The 19,808-nt window shown below is 37.5% G+C and overlaps 1 protein-coding gene and 3 long non-coding RNA genes across 8 annotated transcripts in view; 3 read left to right on the top strand and 1 right to left on the bottom strand.

Moving 5' to 3' along the window:
- Positions 1–3,293, top strand: part of LOC101742896 (protein NDRG3) — a 91,712-nt gene extending 88,419 nt beyond the window's left edge. For all 3 annotated transcript variants that reach the window (XM_062668454.1, XM_012693572.4, XM_021350435.3), the window contains one exon: positions 991–3,293. In XM_062668454.1, the coding sequence (XP_062524438.1) occupies positions 991–1,121 (131 nt within the window). In that variant the 3' untranslated portion in view covers positions 1,122–3,293. The remainder of the gene's footprint in view (positions 1–990) is intronic.
- LOC110385843 (uncharacterized) lies at positions 265–10,670 on the bottom strand. Of its 3 annotated transcripts, XR_009973118.1 has the most exons (4): positions 10,378–10,667; positions 8,983–9,061; positions 3,532–3,611; positions 265–459 (listed from the first exon to the last, which is right to left on the bottom strand). It is a non-coding gene; the product is annotated as an uncharacterized LOC110385843 (long non-coding RNA). The 3 variants fall into 3 exon arrangements; XR_009973119.1 differs by lacking the exon at positions 3,532–3,611 and having other exon boundaries at positions 10,579–10,669; XR_009973117.1 differs by lacking the exons at positions 265–459; positions 3,532–3,611 and adding an exon at positions 7,483–8,277 and having other exon boundaries at positions 10,579–10,670.
- Positions 4,411–8,059, top strand: LOC101742648 (uncharacterized). Its single transcript, XR_001139922.4, has 4 exons — positions 4,411–4,676; positions 5,773–5,837; positions 6,030–6,074; positions 6,321–8,059. It is a non-coding gene; the product is annotated as an uncharacterized LOC101742648 (long non-coding RNA).
- A 2,178-nt stretch (positions 10,671–12,848) lies between the features above and the next one.
- Positions 12,849–18,122, top strand: LOC105842176 (uncharacterized). The gene is made up of 3 exons (XR_001139917.4): positions 12,849–13,133; positions 14,325–14,549; positions 14,795–18,122. It is a non-coding gene; the product is annotated as an uncharacterized LOC105842176 (long non-coding RNA).
- Positions 18,123–19,808: the final 1,686 nt, after the last annotated feature.

The raw sequence follows: 19,808 nt of genomic DNA, 5'->3' as shown, positions 1-19,808 counted from the left end.
ATAGTTTAAATTACTTACGTGTATGGCTGACGGAAACTGAAGAAATGAGAAACGAAGCGACTTGTTCTCATTGTCATCATTCCAGTGCCGTTAAAACTTCGATTTTATTATCGAAATATATTAAGGACGAATAATTGCCACTCTATTTACCTAAAAGGAATAAGGCACCTCTTTTTTACTAAAATGACTTTAATGCGGATTCGTGTTATTTTATTTTTCTTTCGACTATAATTTTAAATTAATTTATTAAACAGATACCCATCGTTTGTGTTACTCGCAATAGTCGTATATATTAGATCTACAATTACTGTTACAACAAATTACAAATTTGAACATTTATTCTTGTAGGATTCTGTTCTAATTAAGAATTCTCATTTCCACAAATACGCTGGTATGGAATTGCTTCAGAGTGTTCTTCTTATCTTTTTGCTTTTTGTACCTGTACTGAGCCGGGCGTAACTGAAACAAAAAAAAAGCATTCAAGCTTAAGCATAACTTTAATTACATAATTTTATGAATAAGCTCATTGCAAATGTATAGAGCTATTTAAATTCTTGACCAAACGTTATATGGGTTCAAAGTAAATTAAAAATTGTTACAATAAAAGTTCAACCACGTGAGCGTAATTCATTAAAATAATGATCTTTTATTCGGAGATATATTTAAGTGCCTTATTTTAAACTAAGATTAACACATAATGTATCAATATTATTGTGAAATTTCGTTCGAATTCCCTTAACTTGGTACTTAAATTAATTAAAAAAAAAATTTTTTAAATTTCCTTAAATTAATTTAATTAATTAAATTGATTAATAAAATTTAATTAATTAAATTGCCGGAAGATTCTCAAACGGGTCGAACACACCAACATCGTCTCATAATTTGAATTGAAGCCGACTCCAACCTAGGAGCCTAAACGTTTATGTTGAATGAAGCATGGTAAGTCGCAGTGTAAGTTCGTTAATTTTAATGTACATTGTTATCTTGTAGTGGCGCCTCTCTCGCCGACTAAGATCGTTGCATTCCGTCGGCTGTCGGACGCAGAGCGGCGTCGTCCGTGCCGCCACTCCTCTGTGATTCGCATCACCGAGAACCCTATCTCGGAGGCGGTCGTCTGTTAGGAATCCTCGCAGGGACTTGGGCTCGCGGGGGGCTCGCGCATCTTACACCCTCACTTCTACTTGCTAAGGCTTCGCTTTCATATGGGCTATACCTGGATTGAGAATTCCAGTAAATGTACTTACGAAGAACGTTCGTTAGGCAAACGTTTAAAACTGAAGTATTGTTGGTAAATTTGAAATGAAGACACAAATAAATGGCATCTGGAATTCTCCATTTAATTATAGCAGTTTAGTTTAATTACAAGTCCATTGTTTTAAGATCTGTTCTATCAATAATTGTTTTATGAGATTATTTTCAGTATTATTATTTCGTATTGGAATATTTTAATATGTATGGTGATTTTTGTTTTTGATATTATAATACTGTCATGTTTCTTTACGAATGTTCAGAATTAACGTTTCCTCATTGATAATTAGATAAAAAGCAGACCCAGTGTGAATGTCGTAAAGAAGTAAAGAATATTAACGATTGACTTAAAACGTTTTTTCATAGCAATTTGAATGTTAAGAAATCCGCGTTAAAACATCGCGAATCGAAGCCCCCATAGTTGAGACGATTGCGAATACACATCAAGTATCAGTTTGAAGATTTATGTACATATCTTCAAGAGATGTGTTAATGTAATAAGTGCAGTATTATTCAGAACCTCATACATCAACCCTCTAAAATCATCGGATTCAAAATTATTACGTCACAGAAGTAATTAACGAACTGTTTTCTGTGAAAGCTACTGGTCGTTTACCCGTGATGTCGTGACTGCAGAAACAAGACTCTAATAGCTTTAAGCTATGTCTAAATTGCACTATTATATTAACGAATGAGAGGGGATAGTGCATGTTTTACACGATTGCGTTTATAGAAAAATAATTCACTGTATACGTAGTTCACGAAAAGAGCAAACCGTTGTGTAAAACATGCCTTTTAGGGTTGTGGTTACGTATTAGGTATGAGAATCGCGAGCCAGTTGAGTTGTGGCAAGCTAAATTTCTTACAGAGGTAAATATGACTTAAAATAGTATTCTCTTAAGTACAATTCAGATTGTATGTGGTAAAAGCCGTGATGAAATCCGTGTGCTTAGTGCGAGTTTTTTAACGTTCTCGATAGCGTAAAAGTTAACTAAAATTTGTTAGAACAGCGCCCCTAGCGGCAAACGTAAGCAAACGTTCCAACTCCATGCAAATTCGAGTTAACTTTTACGCTATCGATAACGTTAAAAAAATCGCACTAAGCACACTGATGTAGCTACTAATTTACCCATCTGTAAGGAAATTAACATTAGGGATAAGTGATACATGAGCTGCGCGGTCTGTACGCGTCCACAGAGTACTTATGCACGATTCAAATTATTTAATAAATACGTACATTGTTTTTATACAAGAACAATGTGCAGAATATTCAAGTGCAGTAGTGGCATGCGTACAGACTAAATGAAGTTGCTGGGTGCTACGCTGTGACCAAGAATGGATTTTCAAAATCTTTTTAAGGTATTCACTTTATTTTAGACTGTATGTATGTTTATTGAAAGATAACGATGATTTATCGTTTCTTTTATTATTTCAGTTACATTAAAAAATTTTAAAAACTAAACTAAGTTACGTTGCGTACGAACGATCTGATATTTTTAATACATGTTAATTCATTTTTACATATTATATACAATTTGTTTTTTTTTTTACTTATTCGAATTCAGTTGAATCTAGTTTGTGAATTGTACATTTTTATTTCGTAAGTAAACTTGCCGTTTGTTATTTTGACATGTTATTATTATTATTGATCATGTAGACTATTTGCTGTTATTGTGGCGAGTATGTTCGTCGCCCGTGTACTATTAGAGTGTGCCCATGTTAGCGAGATTGATACGGCATCGATTTCCGGTCGATGAACCAACATTAATTACGTGTCTGCTTTTCTTTGTATCGTCGTATATATCCAAGTGTGTTGTAAGAGTGATTGACTTCACTTTAGTGTAATACGATTTGATGTATGTAGATTTAACAACCATCACACATACGAATGATGTAGTAGTTTTATGTTTATCTCGGTATGTGTGACGGGCAAGGATAATGCTTAGTAGAATTAGAAGTTTTTAGAAGATCTACTCGAAATCCGTTTGTGACCTGATTGCGTTTCAAAATCTGATCTGATAATCAAATAAAATTATGATTTAATCTATCAGTGTTTTATTCCATTAGATATTCGTGCCTTCATACCTGGTTATACTAACTTCACTGAACAGGTAGACGAGCTCACGGGTCTCAGCCGAAGAGACTTTCCTAAGATCCGCCCAAGCCAGAGCAGTGTTTCGCTGTATCTAGCACCACCATATCGGAATGGCTTTCATAACATTATGCAAGCTTTTGTTACTATATTATCTAATATTCTGGATTTTATATATATAGATGTTTTACCCGTTGGAGCGCCGTGGTCTTTGAAGAATGTAGATCTTCACGATGATCTTGACGTCGAGATCTTGACATTACATAAGTACCTGAAGACAGCGTCAGAACGCTTATTCGAAAAAGCGGCGCAACACCATAATCTATCGAACCATCTAACAAAAAACGATAGGCCATATCGTGGCCGCCTAATTAATGGTTATATGTATAAGCCCGGCTAAGACGGCGGGGCATCGCAAAGCCGCTGTCGCCCTAAAAACATCCTATGAGTTCATCTCGATACACTCGGTGTTTTTAGACACACCAAACACCGGCCACTATTCTCGTCGAATACGACTAAGCGTTCGGGGTGCAACTTAGCCCATAGACACAACCCACTGAGTTTCTTGCCGGATCTTCTCTGAGTGTCGCGATTCCGATGCAGTGATAGATTCAACGAAGCATTGCCCTTGCTAGGAATAGTATTAGCGAGTCCTCCCAGGTTGAGCCTACCAAACTGTGCGCAGTTGGAATAGTCCCTCGGGCTACCAATGATTAGGTTGAGTAACAAAGATTTTGATTTAGTGTTATAATATAATAATAATAATAACATAATTTCAGTAGTTGAGCTTTAAAAATTTTAGAATAGTACTAGAGTGCAGTTAACAGACAGGGATATTTCCTAAGTTAATGTCGAATTAGTAAAAGGCCACTAAAGAATTCGTATGAGATTGGTCAACTGCAATAAAAAAACAAGAATGATTCTAAAAAAACGGATATTTATGATTGGCGCGCTTCGAATTAAATTCCTTAAAATGGAATTCGTATAAGGGACATCTAGCGACCACATTTAGTAACATGTAAAGAAATCATATACTTTAAATAATTAAATGTGGATTAAATGCTAATTTATTGTAGTCTTGAGGAAACATGACATCCGATTTGGACAAAAGCGGTTTTTACAAAAAACAGACGCGACCATATGGTTCTGGTATCAAGAGTTATACAGATAAGTAAATCTTCATACACCACAGTGTTTGCTATGCGCAGCTCGGGACGCGCACCTCTGATATTGATTTTATCTAAAATGAGTAGAAGCGCATCATGGTTTCAGCCTTTTCGATCCTGGACGCAGAGCGTGACGCCACTGCAGCCTGAATATAATATGAAGATTTAAGGTAAGCGTTCCATTTTGGAATTCTATTTTTGTTTTGGTTGCCGTATTGTTTTACTTTAAGGTAAACGTTCCATTTTGGAATTCTATTTTTGTTTTGGTTGCCGTATTGTTTTACTTTAAGGTAAACGTTCCATTTTGGAATTCTATTTTTGTTTTGGTTGCCGTATTGTTTTACAAAACCCGTCATTGTTGCCACCGTTATTTGGTGCATTATTGCAATTATTAGTTACGTTATTTAAAAAAATATATAATTTAACTTCAGTGTTTTAATAAATATATTTGTTCAAGTATAAGTTCCTATTTAGAGGTCTAGTTAAACTAGGTTTCTGCGAAATATCGAGACTTGGTACGCCGGTGCGTCGTAATTATTGATCCAATGATTATATCAGGAGTAACCAAACCAGGCCCGCTTTAGATGCTTTTGATTGTTGGATCTTTATTGCTATATTGATTGCTTGACTTTGATCCGATCGTTACCAAACACAATCACCTTGAATATTTCATCGAAATCTGTCCGGCCCTTTTGGAGTCTATAGGGAAAATACATTAATGCATTTACAATCCTTCGCAATCATTTTACTTCGTGAATCGTCACAAGCATACAATTCGTTGCGTTCTGACTTTTACGGCTGTAACTCAAATAACTGATTGAGATTGAAAGCAATAAAAAAAAACCATCGTGACTAAATACTTAAAACTTCTTACAGATTACGGTTCTTACAAAATACGGATAATAATAATATGTCTGCAGTGCAAAAAATACATACACATACTATGCACTCGCATCGAGTTCGCGCATGCGTTCTCTGTAAACAGTACCGTGCATAACAAAATGGCTTCCAGATTGCCACGAGAGTCTAGTTCTAGAATATTTTCAGTCATGCGCAGCATCCGACGACGTCACCATTACTTCTCGCAGTCATTGATTAGTTTGAAGTTGCAAAACGATACAAACTCTATTTATATATTAGTCTGCCTTTATGAAACTCTCAGTCTTTGTTAAACAAGGTACCTATGTTCGTTTTGAGTGCACATACTTAGATTCGAAATAGAAATGTTTTAAAAATGGAATTGATTTTGTTAAACTCTTGTTACAGCCTCGTGTCTTGAAGATGATGACCTCATTAAATGTATTTAAAAGCGCACAAACCAATGTCGTAAAGTAAGTAATAATTTTAAAAAGAGTACCTACTATTTATTTTATCCTACGGAATAAGCAGACGATGCTCACGGCCCATCGGGCTTAAAATGATTACCGTAGCTCATAAGCACTACGAACCGAATGACAAATTGTAAGTTTAAATACCTAGGTTCTTTTCCTGTCATATTTTATTAAACTGAACCAATGTTTCAGATTCACAGATGAATCGTGATGAACCGTGAAAGAAAAATCACAAAGGTAATTTTTATAAATTATTTTATATATTTTCCCTTCAGTTATTTAGTTGTTTTTTATGTGTTTTTTAGGTATTCGTTTTGAAAGGAGATGGAAAGCTAATAGTCAATAACAGGACTAATTTAAGTTAATTTTCAGAGTTAAAGTCAATAACAGTTACGATGAACCTGCCGCACTTAAATTAGAAAGTAGCGTTGGTGAGATGATAACAAACACACAAAATTAATATAAGTTTTTTGTAATTTTCAGGTGTCGCATAATGTGAATACAATGCCGGCTGATTATCCTCTTGAGCATTGGGAGAGCAACTGAATAGAAAATGCCAACAAAACACTGAAGCGAACTACGATTTTTTTATTTACCCTTACTGTTTTCTAGTATTATGAAATTGAAACTTTATAGTGCTGTGCCAGTTTTGGCTTAAAATTGAATTACTTTCATGGGTGCAGTAATGGTAAAGCAAATAAGATACCATTGGACGCGCTTTCTTAACAGTAATATGTAAAGGAGCGTGTACCTGGACGTCTTTGGACGAAACTGAGTGGAAAACTGGATGGAAATAATGCAAATAATTGAGTGCTGCGCTGTGTCCGGCTACAAAGAATAAAACAGCCCCAACTCATTCCGCGGGCGTCGTAAAAAGCGACTGAGGAATTTAAGCCAGATTCGATCCTAAAATCCACAACCTAAGCACAATATACAGTTAATGACTTGAAAACTATAATTATTGTATGTCTCACTGGACGTACAAGAGCCTAGGTCATAATTCTTTGTATCTTAGCCTTGAGACGATTGAATTGTAGACGTGGTTGCAGACGCAATGGAATGACGCACATTGGTATTTTTTTCACGGGCACTATGAAGAAGCATTCTCCGAGAACCATTCACAATGTAACAAATCTCAGATGTTGTACCAAGAACGAAAATCTGCCCGTGTTTAGTATGAGGTCAATGTATGTAGATTGTTACTATGTATTATTTGTGAAAGAATATTGTTGTCGGTTTCAAATAGTTTAACAAAATTATTTTCCTTGCAAATTTCCGATTTTAGTTGTTTAGTTATATGACGCGCGCGTTATATAATTTTAGTGAAGTTTGATTTCGTTTTAGCCTCTACGAGTATCTGAATCACTATTCGTACAATTCAAGGAGAACGCGAAATGTACTCACGGCGTGACATTGTTAATGTTTACGTAATTTTAATGGTGTTGATGTTACAAATGAAAACATTACGTTAGCTTTGATGTTACTGTGTTCTTCTTGATATTATTCATACTATTTTAAATTTACAACGCTCTTTCCTTCGGTCTGTATCCGACTTAATTTTTTTTTTCTCAAGCGTTGTCGTTTGATTTGGACTTTCTACATTACAAATGTTACTTCGTGTTTGTATTTTAAGCTCCTTTAGTTAGGGGTGTAAGTGGCTCTACCTAGATCTTCTGAGTCAAAGTCAACCTCTCCTGCTCGCGGCGCACCCTGCCGATCAACGAACGAGGCTCTGGCGGAGACGTGGTCGCGTGTTGGTACGAGCACAGATGCTAGACAGATATAAGCCGACAAGATTATGTAATTCCAACATTGGCAACATCTGGATCGCGACCATGTTACAAACTGTTTACACACAATATTGTCTATGTTTTTTGTTTGTTTCCCTCTATTTAAAATTAACATTTTCTTCTGCATTTAATCTCGTAACGACATGCAAAAGTAATTTAATCGATCAAGGTGTATTAAGGATTTCAATTATAGGCACAGATATATTAGAAAAGTGTGCGTTTCAAATACTCAATAGTTGCTAAGTATTCATGAATATTACCGCTTATAAATTTAATCGAACGTATTTAATCTTGGTATTGAAGTAGTATTTCATAGAATTAGGAATTAATATATTCAGTGAAACATTCTCAAATCTATTCAAGTTATCTTGAATTGAATTCGATGTGCGCGTGTGTTTTAATCTAATACTAATAAAAATGATGTGTAGTGGTTGATGGGTTTTATTATAGAAACTGGTAATCCTTTACGGTTATCCCCAAAAATTTCCTGGTATTAATTGTTCTGCGTGAACCTTCTGAATGAGGTTATAACAAAAAATTGTTATATCTATATTTCAGCCAACAGATGTCCACTGCTGGCCTCAAGCTGCTTAGACTCTCCAAAGCTTGCCGCCACGACCGGTCGTGCGCTGCCTGCATTCAGGAGATTCCTGCAACATTCGGCAGGTCATGAACCCAAATTGTGGGAGGGGGTAGGCCTTTTTTCATGATTGAAGGATTACTCGTGGCCCTGGGGCCTTTCCAGTTTCACCAGGACAGGTGGGCGAGCAAAGGCTCAGCCAGGAGGCGGGTGGGATTAGCTAACATCTGCCCGAGCGCCTCCGAAGGAGACCTAACAACTCGAGAGCAGCTGCTTCGCGGATGTATCTACTACCGGATCGGAATCGCGACCTGCTGAAAAGATCCGACGAGAAACTCAGCGGGCTGTGCGGCAGGCTTGTGCTACGTTTTCCAGTACGCGGTCGCCAATAGAGAACTTGTAGGCCCCAGTAGCATCTGTGAAACGATCAATATGCCCTGACCACTGCCACTTCAACCTCGCAATCCTTGTGTGGTGTTAGTCTTGAGAACCAATAACACGTGCCCATCTGCTCCCATAAGAGTTACTTCGACTAAGGGACTCTCCAAAGAATAGGCGGCGGCGTTCTCCGAATATTAAAACAGGTCTTTGCGATCACCAATCAGCATCCCAAGCGTGGTCATTGTGGCAATCATTCCCTCCATATGGGGACATGTCCGATACTAGAATTGACTTCTACATTACAATAAAATACAGATAAATACAGACAAAATCTATTTTGAAAACTTTAATTGAGATAAGCATGTCTATTGATTTAGAAGAGTTATACACTTACTTGGAAATACTATTGTGTCCAGGGATATCCAAGGGTGGTTGTTTTCACTCGCCTTTGGATAAGTAGTAGGTTCCTCCGTCTACAACAGCCGTAAAATAAATTAAAACCGTTTCGGATTATATCTGTCCTGTCTATCCCTATAAAGACTAGTAGTTCTGAAACCACTTTATGGATTAACAATATAAAGTCGTCGTGGCTTAAAGGAATTCATTAATTAATTAATTTACGTCCAGTGCATTTGTATCTTTCGAGGCACCGGTGTTCGAATCCCGCATGCGGGTATCAATTTTTCTAATGAAATACGTACTTAACGAATGTTCACGATTGACTTCCACGGTGAAGGAATAAAATCGTGTAATAAAAATCAAACCAGCAAAAATTATAAATTGCCCCTGCCTTGAAGCAGTAATGCATATCGGTTTAAGGGTGGGACAGCCGTTGTACTGTAAAAATTGAGACCTTAGAACTTATATCTCAAGGTAGGTGGCAGCATTTTCGTTGAAGATGTCTATGGGCTCCGGTAACCACTTAGCATCAGGTGGACCAAAAGCTCATCCCCACCTAAGCAACAAAAAAATCTTAAACCTAAAAATACTATAATACCCTAAATTTTGGATTCTTGTAGGAGTAACATTAATGACGGTTTTTCAAGAACAGTAAGCTTGCGTTACCCTAAATCATAATTGAATGAAAAGAACGATGCCGAGGAAATAACACTGAACGTAAAAGAGAATGACATTGTTTGCATGAACATGTTAAACAACAAATTTTTGGTGTATTAAAATTATATCTTTTCATTCACATTTCATGCCAAATGCTCTAACTACATTTCTGTATTTTTTTAAATCGAATAATTTTGGAGCATTTGACAAAAAGAAAACATACTTGAACGTTCTATCTAAAAGAGGATATTCGAGAGATGGGTGTATTCACAGGCATGATATTGTCATATGTCATGTCTGTACTATCTGCTTATGGAAAAAGAGGACATGCTGTGCCGAACCTACGTGATGGAATAAGAGTAAGAAAAATAAGAGTTTAGACCATGTCTTTTTGGTGGATCTCTGTGTGTTAACTGGCTAATGGAGAGTTCCAGAGAGCTTTAGAAAACAAAAAACTACGTACGCTTATTATCACTTTACCACTATTCATTTTTTTTTTTTTTTTTTTATTGCTTAGATGTGTGGACGAGCTCACAGCCCACCTGGTGTTAAGTGGTTACTGGAGCCCATAGACATCTACAGCGTAAATGCGCCACACACCTTGAGATATAAGTTCTAAGATCTCAGTATAGTTACAACGGCTGCCCCACCCTTCAAACCGAAACGCATTGCTTCACGGCAGAAATAGGCGGGGCGGTGGTACCTACCCGTGCGGACTCACAAGAGGTCCTACCACCAGTCATAGCAGTCAAACTGAACAATTTATTATCGTGTTTTTAATAGATGGATTTATGATTATAAGTAAAAAGTTGATAGTCGATTTTAACTTATTTTCAACTGCAATATCGATTTTAAATTTGGTGAGTGTACTAAATGCAGTGTTACGGAGCTAGATCCCGAAATCGATTTTGGAATAATTTACAAGTCTTTAAACCTTAATTACACATTTAAACCTGAAGAAACACTGAATAGACAAAATAAAACAAATCACACAACTTCTCTCCTCGCGTTCGCGCCAAAAAGTCTCGGATAGCCGGGTCATAGTGTACGGCATAGATAATACAACTTAATAGTGTACGAACTCATTCCAAGTTCGTTCGGTACCGTAAAATGGGGCGATTAGGGATTGAGAGGCGAATCGGGAAAAAACCGGGAAAATCTTTCGACATTCAATTTTAGTTATAAATTCGTTGCAAAATCTTCCATTTTTAGTAGTTTAATAGTAGAATGTTGAAAGTTTACAAAACAACTCTGAATATGCATGATAATAGCTGCTAACTTATAAAAAATCGCGTTTCAAATTAACTTTCTGTGGTGGTAATTATTTTAGTGCTAGAAACTTTGCTCTCTTTTATTTATTTGATAATAATAGAAGACGACTGTGATTTATAAACGTTATTTAGTGTTTGAACCATCATGTATATTAAAGGTAAGTCTCAGTTGTTATTGGTTTTAATGTATTTGATAAAATAAAAATACATGTAACATCTGTTGTTTTTGGGGATATTGGGGACGTCTTAGGTACAAATAACAACGAAAAAGGGGTCAATTGGTATGAGAATACGTGAAATGGAAACGACCTAAGTATAAATAGGTACAGGTTTCTAGGGTTGTCTATGTAGTTATAAAAATATTCTTTAAATTTGTTGGTAAAAATCTGGTTTATTCATGATGTTTTTGTCTAGAACTTTTATTCAAAATTATCAATGTGTTATTTTATTGTTTGGTAAATATTTATATTATCAGTTACGTATTGTTTTCTATTTTTAGATATGCCTCGCGTGTACGTATCAAAGAGTGCAATGCCTTATACGAGATATTATCCCTTAATATTAAAAACAGCAATTGGGAAATTGCCTAATTGGGAATAAGTCTTTAGTTGAAATAGTTAAGCAATTTAATATAAGTAAGTCAATTTTGCACAGACATGTAATAAGAACAATTAAATCTCAAGGTGGACAAAAATGTCTAAGTAATACATAATAAAATATTTAATATTTGTTCAGAGTGTCAGTTTTTCAATGTTTTTTATTGATGATCACTTTGTTGGTGAAACTAAATAAATTAAAACCAAGTAGTGCCCACCCTAGCAAATTTCGCATTTCGTCCCAATTAACCGCAATTTCCGGGTAAATAGGGATTACACCTCTTTTTGCTTTTTTTGCTTAAACTGGAATGCTAGTTGCATAGCTTTAAATTGGACAACAAAGATGCCCCCAAGACTCAATCATTTTGATCCTGATATAGCATTATATACATCAACAACTACCTTAAAATTGGTCATAAAGTTGGAATTTGTCCCTAATCGCCCCATTTTACCGGTACTAGAAAGATATACTTTGTCTTTACGTTATCTGTTTAATACAATGCATAGATAATATAGAAAAAAATACGAATTATTCCTTTATCTATTGGAATGAACGGAAATATTTATTTTGGTATTAAATAATTTGATTCTATTTATATTTTTTATTTTTCAATCAAACACAAAATAATGACTTTTATATTACTATAAGTAACGTTACGAATAAAGTTTGTTTACGTTTGCCGCTAGAGGCGCTGTACCAACTGCAATTTCCTGTTTCCAATTTGAGTTAACTTTTACGCTATCGAGAACGTTAAAAAACTCGCACTAAACACACAGTACCTGGGAGACGGAGCTTCGCTCGGATCTATCGATTCATGACCTAAATTGAAGCATCTTTAAATTTAAAATGTTATATATATTAATATCTATGTATCTAATATTTAGACTTAAAACCCTGTGTATGACATGTAAAATTATGATATCATTTTTTTTTAATACAGTAATACATTCTTTATATATTTTTATTGGCCAATGTAGGCGTTCACGGCCCTCCAGCTGTTATGCAATTCCGATTTTGGTTATAGAAAATTACGAATTTCAAAAAAAAAAAGATGTTAGTATATAATAATAAATTTTCAAGAGGAAGATGCCCTATTGTAAATTTTTTAAAAAGCAATCTTTACAACACAAGTTTGGTACCATATCTTGAGTCCAATTTCCGAAATACAAGAAATTAATACAAATACAAGAGAATTGCTCGCGTAATACAAATATGTTAGGTTTATGCATGATTCCGTACTTCATATTAATTACATTTCATATTCATAAAGCTTTGAATCTATTCAATGCATAACGGACAAAATAAATATCACAAAATAATTGTAAAATAGAGTTCATTTTTGCATAGTATCAAGATCCAGCCAAGTCCCCCTCGCATCGCTCTCTGCCAGACGCAGTTTAATCAATACAAATGCCGCAGTGCGGAGACGCGAACTCACACTGCGCACCGTGCTTTATAAAGTGACGAGGGCTTCTCTGGTCCATTATTCTCACTCGAGCTCTGAAGCTGTGCAGACGTGTTAACATATAGTCTCATAAAGTGAAAAATTTTTCAGATTGTTTAAGATTATTCCATAATATAATTAATATTAACATCAAATACGCACGTCGTCATCGTTACTGTAAGTAGTTTTTCCCTTTTATTGTCTAGATTATTAATTTTTTGTAATTGCATATTTCGTTCAGTTTATAAATGTTATGTTTTTTTGGTTCGTCTTCTTCTTAGCCGTGATACTCTTGACAGTGTGGTCGTGATCGAAATCAAGGGTGCAGATAAAATGCTACTCAGAATGTCCCGTCAACTTTCCCTGCTCGATACTCTACTGCATTAAAGGGACCTCCCACTGCAAATGTGATTTTGTAGGTGTACCGCATGGGAGACGTTCATGTTAAGCAGTGGTTATTCAACATTCAAATTTATCCGTACTATTGTGTTCGAAAAGAGGTACGAGATTCCTAGCTTATTTCAAAATCTCTATTTTTCGAACTATCAATACTTTCTGGGTATTGCCCGTTGTTAATATTATAATAGCTTCTAATTCTCTGAAACCTACACATTCTGCTGAAATAACAAAATGGCGTTTAGTTCTCTGATGCAGAATGAAATAGCGTCTCGTTCTCTGATGCAAAATCCACAAAATGGCGTCTGGTTCTCTGTGACATACGGATTGCGCAAAATTAACAAAATGGCGTCTAGTTATCTGAAGCATATTCTACAAAATGGCGTCTGGTTCTCTGTCGACTTCGGATTGCGCAGAATCTACAAAATGACGTCTGGTTCTCTGTCGACTTAGGATTGCGCAGAATCTACAAAATGGCGTCTGATTCTATGTGAACTTCGGATTGCGCAGAATCTACAAAATGGCGTCTCGTTCTCGGATGCAGAATCCACAAAATGGCGTCCGGTTCTCTGAGGCATACGGATTGCGCAGAATCAACAAAATGGCGTCTAGTTATCTGAAGCATATGCTACAAAATGGCGTCTACTTTTTTAAATCCAGACATTCTGCGCAATCCACAAAATGGCGTCTAGTTCTCTGATGCAGCATCTACAAAATGGCGCCTAGTTTCCTGAAACCTACATATTGCGCAGAATCCAGATGCCTCGCCCGAAGTATTGATCGATCGCAGTAGACCTCACCCTTGTAGCGAGGGGTGGGGTGTGCTGAGGGATAGGGTGTAGCAAGGAGTAGATTATAAGAGGGTTATCCCTTTGAACACTGATTTTAGAAATAAAGAAGTGTAGTAAATGCATTTATTTCAAGTCAATTATTGGAATTTTAAACTTATAGTGATGTTTTATTGTGTCACAGGTAACTGAATTTGAGGACATTCAACATGACTGCACTTCGCTCCACTCATCACTTTAAATTCCAGCGTGGCTTCAAAAGAGATATTAGCTATTTCAAGATTATGGGTATAAGTGAATACCTGAAATATTTATATAAATAATCAAGATCAGCAACAATATTAATCAAAAGAAATGAATGATCACGAGTACTCACTGTTGGAACAAAATTGATTAATTAAATAAACGTGTAAGTATATACAAGAACTTGTGAATAGATATTTAACAATTTTAGTAGGCAGGGGCTTGGCTGGGGCCTTGGCATTGTTGATGTGCATGAACGACAGTGACTACTTACCATCAAATGGACCATATGCTCGTCTGTCTAAAAAGGCAAAAAATCGATTTCAACGCTCTGTAACGAATCAACGACCTCGTCGGACTAAGAGAGCAATAAAAATAACTGATTTATTGAAACCAAATACTTTGTTCCAGATTAACAACGGAAAGATTGAAAGGAGCTTGGAAGGATGGAAAGAAGCTTGAAGAAGAGTTTTCTCTTGGCCTTACTTCACTTCCCGTTACAAACGTTTACATCTACCTGACAAAAATCCTATTTATTTATACTTTACCATAATTTTATTCACTCAAAATATGAGTGTAGTTGAACATCGTACACAGACTGTTTGAAATTAAACCCTGCAGTACATGTCTGTCTGTGTTCTGTCTGTCAGCGAATAGAACAAATCTACAGAAATCTTCAATTACTATTTCAAGAAATTTATCATTTACTAAACATACTAGATCCCAACTAATATTCGGATGTAGCACAGACACTCGCTTACTGGATGTCTTGTACAACAGTATACTATTATAATAGATTCAAACGGCCTCGTTCAAAAATTTTTTTTCGAAGTAATCCTTACCGTGAACAAATAGCATACTTAAAAAGTTATCTGTTATCGCTTCCATTAGTACGGTAGTTTTTATGAATTCTCGTTTATTTCATATATCGTGGATAACTTACCTTACATAACGCTCATAATTTCTATAGGCAAAGTGTTAGGAGCCGTGCTGTCTCCGGCTTTAAAGAATAGAACAGACCCATTTCGTTCCGTGGGTGTCGTAAAAGGCGACTAAGGATAACAAACCAGATCCGATATCAACATCTAGGATCTCCGTGCGGTTTCGGATGAGAATAGAACCGACCCTTTATTGTTGTCAGGGTGTCGTAAAAGGCGACTAATGACTAAGTGGAAAACAACATCTCATCCACCAATTCGCGTAACGCGGATTGCGGTATCGATACAGGATTCAGATCTTGTCAACCTTGCCAGTCACGATTTTAAGACCTAAGGTGAGATCGAATGTTATGTTACTCTCGAATGGCCACCCGTTAGCATGCTGGGTATGTGGGGAACTACCGCCGTGGTAATAGCGGCATTTTTCAGTTACCACAACGTTAACCATTATCTACATACAATTTCTAAACATGCGTCGTGCATTAAAGATTTCACCAGTTGATGTGGATTTGAACAGGTTAGGATAGTCGCATTACTAGTCATTGAACTACGCTATTGACGACGATTACCTAACACGTTGATACCGATAAATTATAGGCCGTGCTGTATCCGGCTTACAGAATAGACCAGCCCCGTCTCATTCCTTGGGTGTCGTAAAAGGCGACTAAAGGAAAAACCAGATCCGATACAACATCTAGGATCTCCGTGCGGTTTCGGATAAGAATAGAACCGACCCTACACTGTCTAAGGGTGTCGTAAAAGGCGACTAATGACTTTAAGGGGGAAACCAACATCGAATCGGTGAATTCGTGCGACGCGGATTGGGGTATAATGTTTCCGTGTTGATTTTTAAATCTTCAGTTTGTATTATTAAGTACTTATAATTCTATTAGAAGCCCTATCTCGATATTATATTGTTTCGAATTAAGTGTTTAATTTCTTATGTTTTAACCATTATAACCCTGTCCGAATTGCGAGCGCTCACTCGCATGTCTGCGATGAAGCCGAATCTACATTTACGCTCAAGGCGAGGACAGGGTCCAGTTGGGTGATTCTAACGCAAATAGTTAGTTCATGCCACTGTACGTAGGACGAGCCCCGCGGGGCTCCCTCGCGACTCTTCTGGACTTGAAAGCTATCTGTATCTCCCTTTTACTAGGCGTATATGAGCCTGGGCCACATTTCTTTGACTCTCCTTTTGACTGGCAGAGGATTGAGACAGAAGTGTGGTAGAATGCGTTATGAAATGTTCCACAACGATACGGTTTGTGTGCTATCTGTTTGCTATTCAAGGGCGCTCTGAATGATCTCTGAATTCGCGGGCTTATATTTACACTTGTCTTGTGCAGAGATAAACAACATCCTGCACATTGACGACCGTAATGTGGAATGTTACTGTTACTCGTCACGAAGTGAGTACCCGTGGATGTGATAGATTCGATACCTTATAGACGAAAATGTTAGTTGTGTTTTACTAACTTTAACTCATTGTTTTCTATGAAAACCCTATTCCTAATCGTTCAGTTACATTTTGACCCCGTTATATAATTTAGTCTCACTGTTTGATTTCGTTTTCATCTGTAAGGAGTATTTGAACTATCCGAGAGGCCGCGATGTGTACTCTTGACGTGATTTTGTTAATGTTTGCATAATTTTAATGGTGTTGATGTTACAAATGGATGCATGTTACGTTTGATGTTACATACTATTTCCTTCGTTGTTTATTGTATTTTGTTTTATTCTCGAATACGTATTCATCTAATTGCGTTTGTAATTTAAGGGATGGTTTAATATTAATTTTGATTCGATATAATTTTCAAATTATAACGTTTACTTTGGACTTTCCAAGTTATGTATGATAATTTCAAGTTCGTATTTTAAGTTCTTTTAGTTCGGGGTGTAAGTGGTTCTACCTAGACCTTCTGAGCCAAAGCCAACCTCTCCTGCACGCGGCGCACCCTGCCGACCAACAAACGAGGCTCTGGCGAGGCGTGGTCGTCACGGAACCACCGTCGCCTACATCGTAGACGACTCTGGCTCCGACCATAAATTTCCAACGACGACACTTTGAATAACGACTACGTCTCTAACATTCAGTGTCGTATTTACTAATGTAAGACTTCGCAGTCATACTTACCCCATTTCATTTCTATATTAGACTAGTAAAGCACTTCCAGTAATATGGGTTACTGTCTAAGGCTTTAGGTGTAGATTTTATTCTAATCGTCATTATATGTGTAAATGTATCTCCAAAATACGGCAGCGATACATTAATTAATCTAGGTTATTGTCTCAGGTCTCTGGTGTCAACGTTTCTCCAAAGAACACCGGCGATACGCGAATCGTTATCAATTATGATTATTATAATTGATTTAAGCACAGTACTTTTAAACCGTTTCGTTATTGTGGGTGCGATTCCATGATAAACGTGGATTTTGATGAGGCGACTCATTCGATAACTCGTAGCTGTAAGTTAGATTAAGGTTGAATGTATAGGACTTAATACTCGATACGTCAAAAACCCTATACCATTCGCAGTATTTCAAAAAGACCTCAGTGGTAAAGCACTTTCAATTAGCACATAACTCAGCGTTAGCATTCAAATGACTTTCCGTCATTTACATAAGCTAAACAGTTTATGCAATGTAATCGGACGTATTTCTCATTGAGATATTTGCTCTCGAAGTACGATTACGTGTTTAATCAACTTAGTATTATATTCCATTTACTTACATTTTTTATATGTGTGTCTTGTGTCCTATCTTAATCTTGAAATAAAATTGGTGTGTAGTAGTCATAAATGTTGTTTTATTTAAAATATTTTTTTTTGACCGCAACTTATAGAGTGCATAGTTTTGGCTGTACGATTAATTAATTTTGCTGTCCTGGTGAAATTGGATAGACCTCTGGGACACCAGTAATCCTTAAATCCTAAAAAAAATAATTTAATTTACGCTAATAATTCCTTTTCCTTGAGGAATACAACGAAAACATAACCCTGTGAATTTGTGATGTTATACACAATTGGAACAACGACCACTGTTTTTCCTCTGGTCCATCCAGTTCCAACGAGTTCGCGACCTCTCTAGTGTGACAAGGTGACAAGTTTTTTTTATTTTTTTATGATTGAATATTTACTGGTGGCCCGGAGGCCTTTCCAGTTTCACCAGGACAGGTGGGCGAGCAAAGGCTCAGCCAGGAGGGGTGGGATTTGCTAACAGCTACCCGAGCGCCTCTGAAGGAGACCTAACAGCTCAAGAGCAGCTGCTTCGCGAATGAATCTACTACCGGATCGGAATCGCGACCCGCTGAGAAGATCCGGCGAGAAACTCAGCGAGCTGATTCATGGGTTAGGTTGCACGGCGAACTCTTTGTCGAGTTCGACGAGTACGGTTACCGAGGTCCCTAAGCCTGCTCCTAGTGTTAGAGCTGAAGGCGTCTAATGTAAAGGTTATAGGATCTGATGGATCCGTAAAGACGTGTCTAGGGCATCGACGGTGACTGGCTCCTGCGTGATCAGGATTCGGGGAGTAGTCAGCGGCGGCAACGATAAGGCGATTATCATGATGCATTATCGAAGTACCGTTCCGACGCTGATTTCATGTATTTCTGAATAGATTCGAGGCCCAGGTCGTCGTGTAGGTCAACGTTCCTCACGAACCACGGAGCTCCGACGGCTAACCTGCAAAAGCGGGATTGTAGAGATTGGAGGGTGTCTATGTGTGTGCGGGCCGCGTGAGCGAACACCACACTCGCGTAAGTCATAACGGGCCTTATGCAAGTTTTGTAAAGTGTCACCTTGTTCCGAAGGGACATTTTACTTCGCTTACAGATCATGAGGTAGAGTCTACCGAGAATAAACGCGGCACGGTCACGGACTGATTTTATATGCGGGCGGAATGTCATCGATGCATCCAGGGTAACGCCCAGGTACTTGACCTTCCTGGCCCAGGGTATGGGTTGTCTAAAGAGAGTAATTGGGGGTGTGAGATTCCTCCTCCTAATCCGGGAGGAAATCCGTGTGGAGCTTCCCCTCTGAAATAGCACCGCAGTACTTTTCGCTGGGTTGATGTCTATGCGCCATTTTTGGAACCACTGTCCTAGGGCTAGGGCTGCGCTCTGAAGCTTCTTCGCGATTAGGGACTTGTTTCTACTGGAATAGTAAACAGTCGTGTCGTCGGCGAATAAAGCTAACTGGGTCGGCGGCGACCGGGGAATATCGTTGACGAATAAGCTAAACAGGGGGGGTGAGAGAACAGAGCCTTGCGGGACTCCAGCTGTGAGGGGTCGCGGGGAGGAGCGGGTTCCCTCGACTCGATATCGAAAAGAGCGGTTCGACAAGAAATCCCGTATGATGAGCACAAGACTATCCGGCACGCCCATGTTGAATAGTTTGAAAATCAAACCGTTGTGCCAGACTTTGTCGAACGCTTTTGCGACGTCGAAGAAGAGAGCTCCCGTGTATAACGGTTTTGGTCGATTAAGCC

This window comes from Bombyx mori, chromosome 1, assembly GCF_030269925.1.
Source record: "Bombyx mori chromosome 1, ASM3026992v2".
NCBI lineage: Eukaryota > Metazoa > Arthropoda > Insecta > Lepidoptera > Bombycidae > Bombyx > Bombyx mori.
This window is presented reverse-complemented; position numbering and strand designations above follow the sequence as displayed.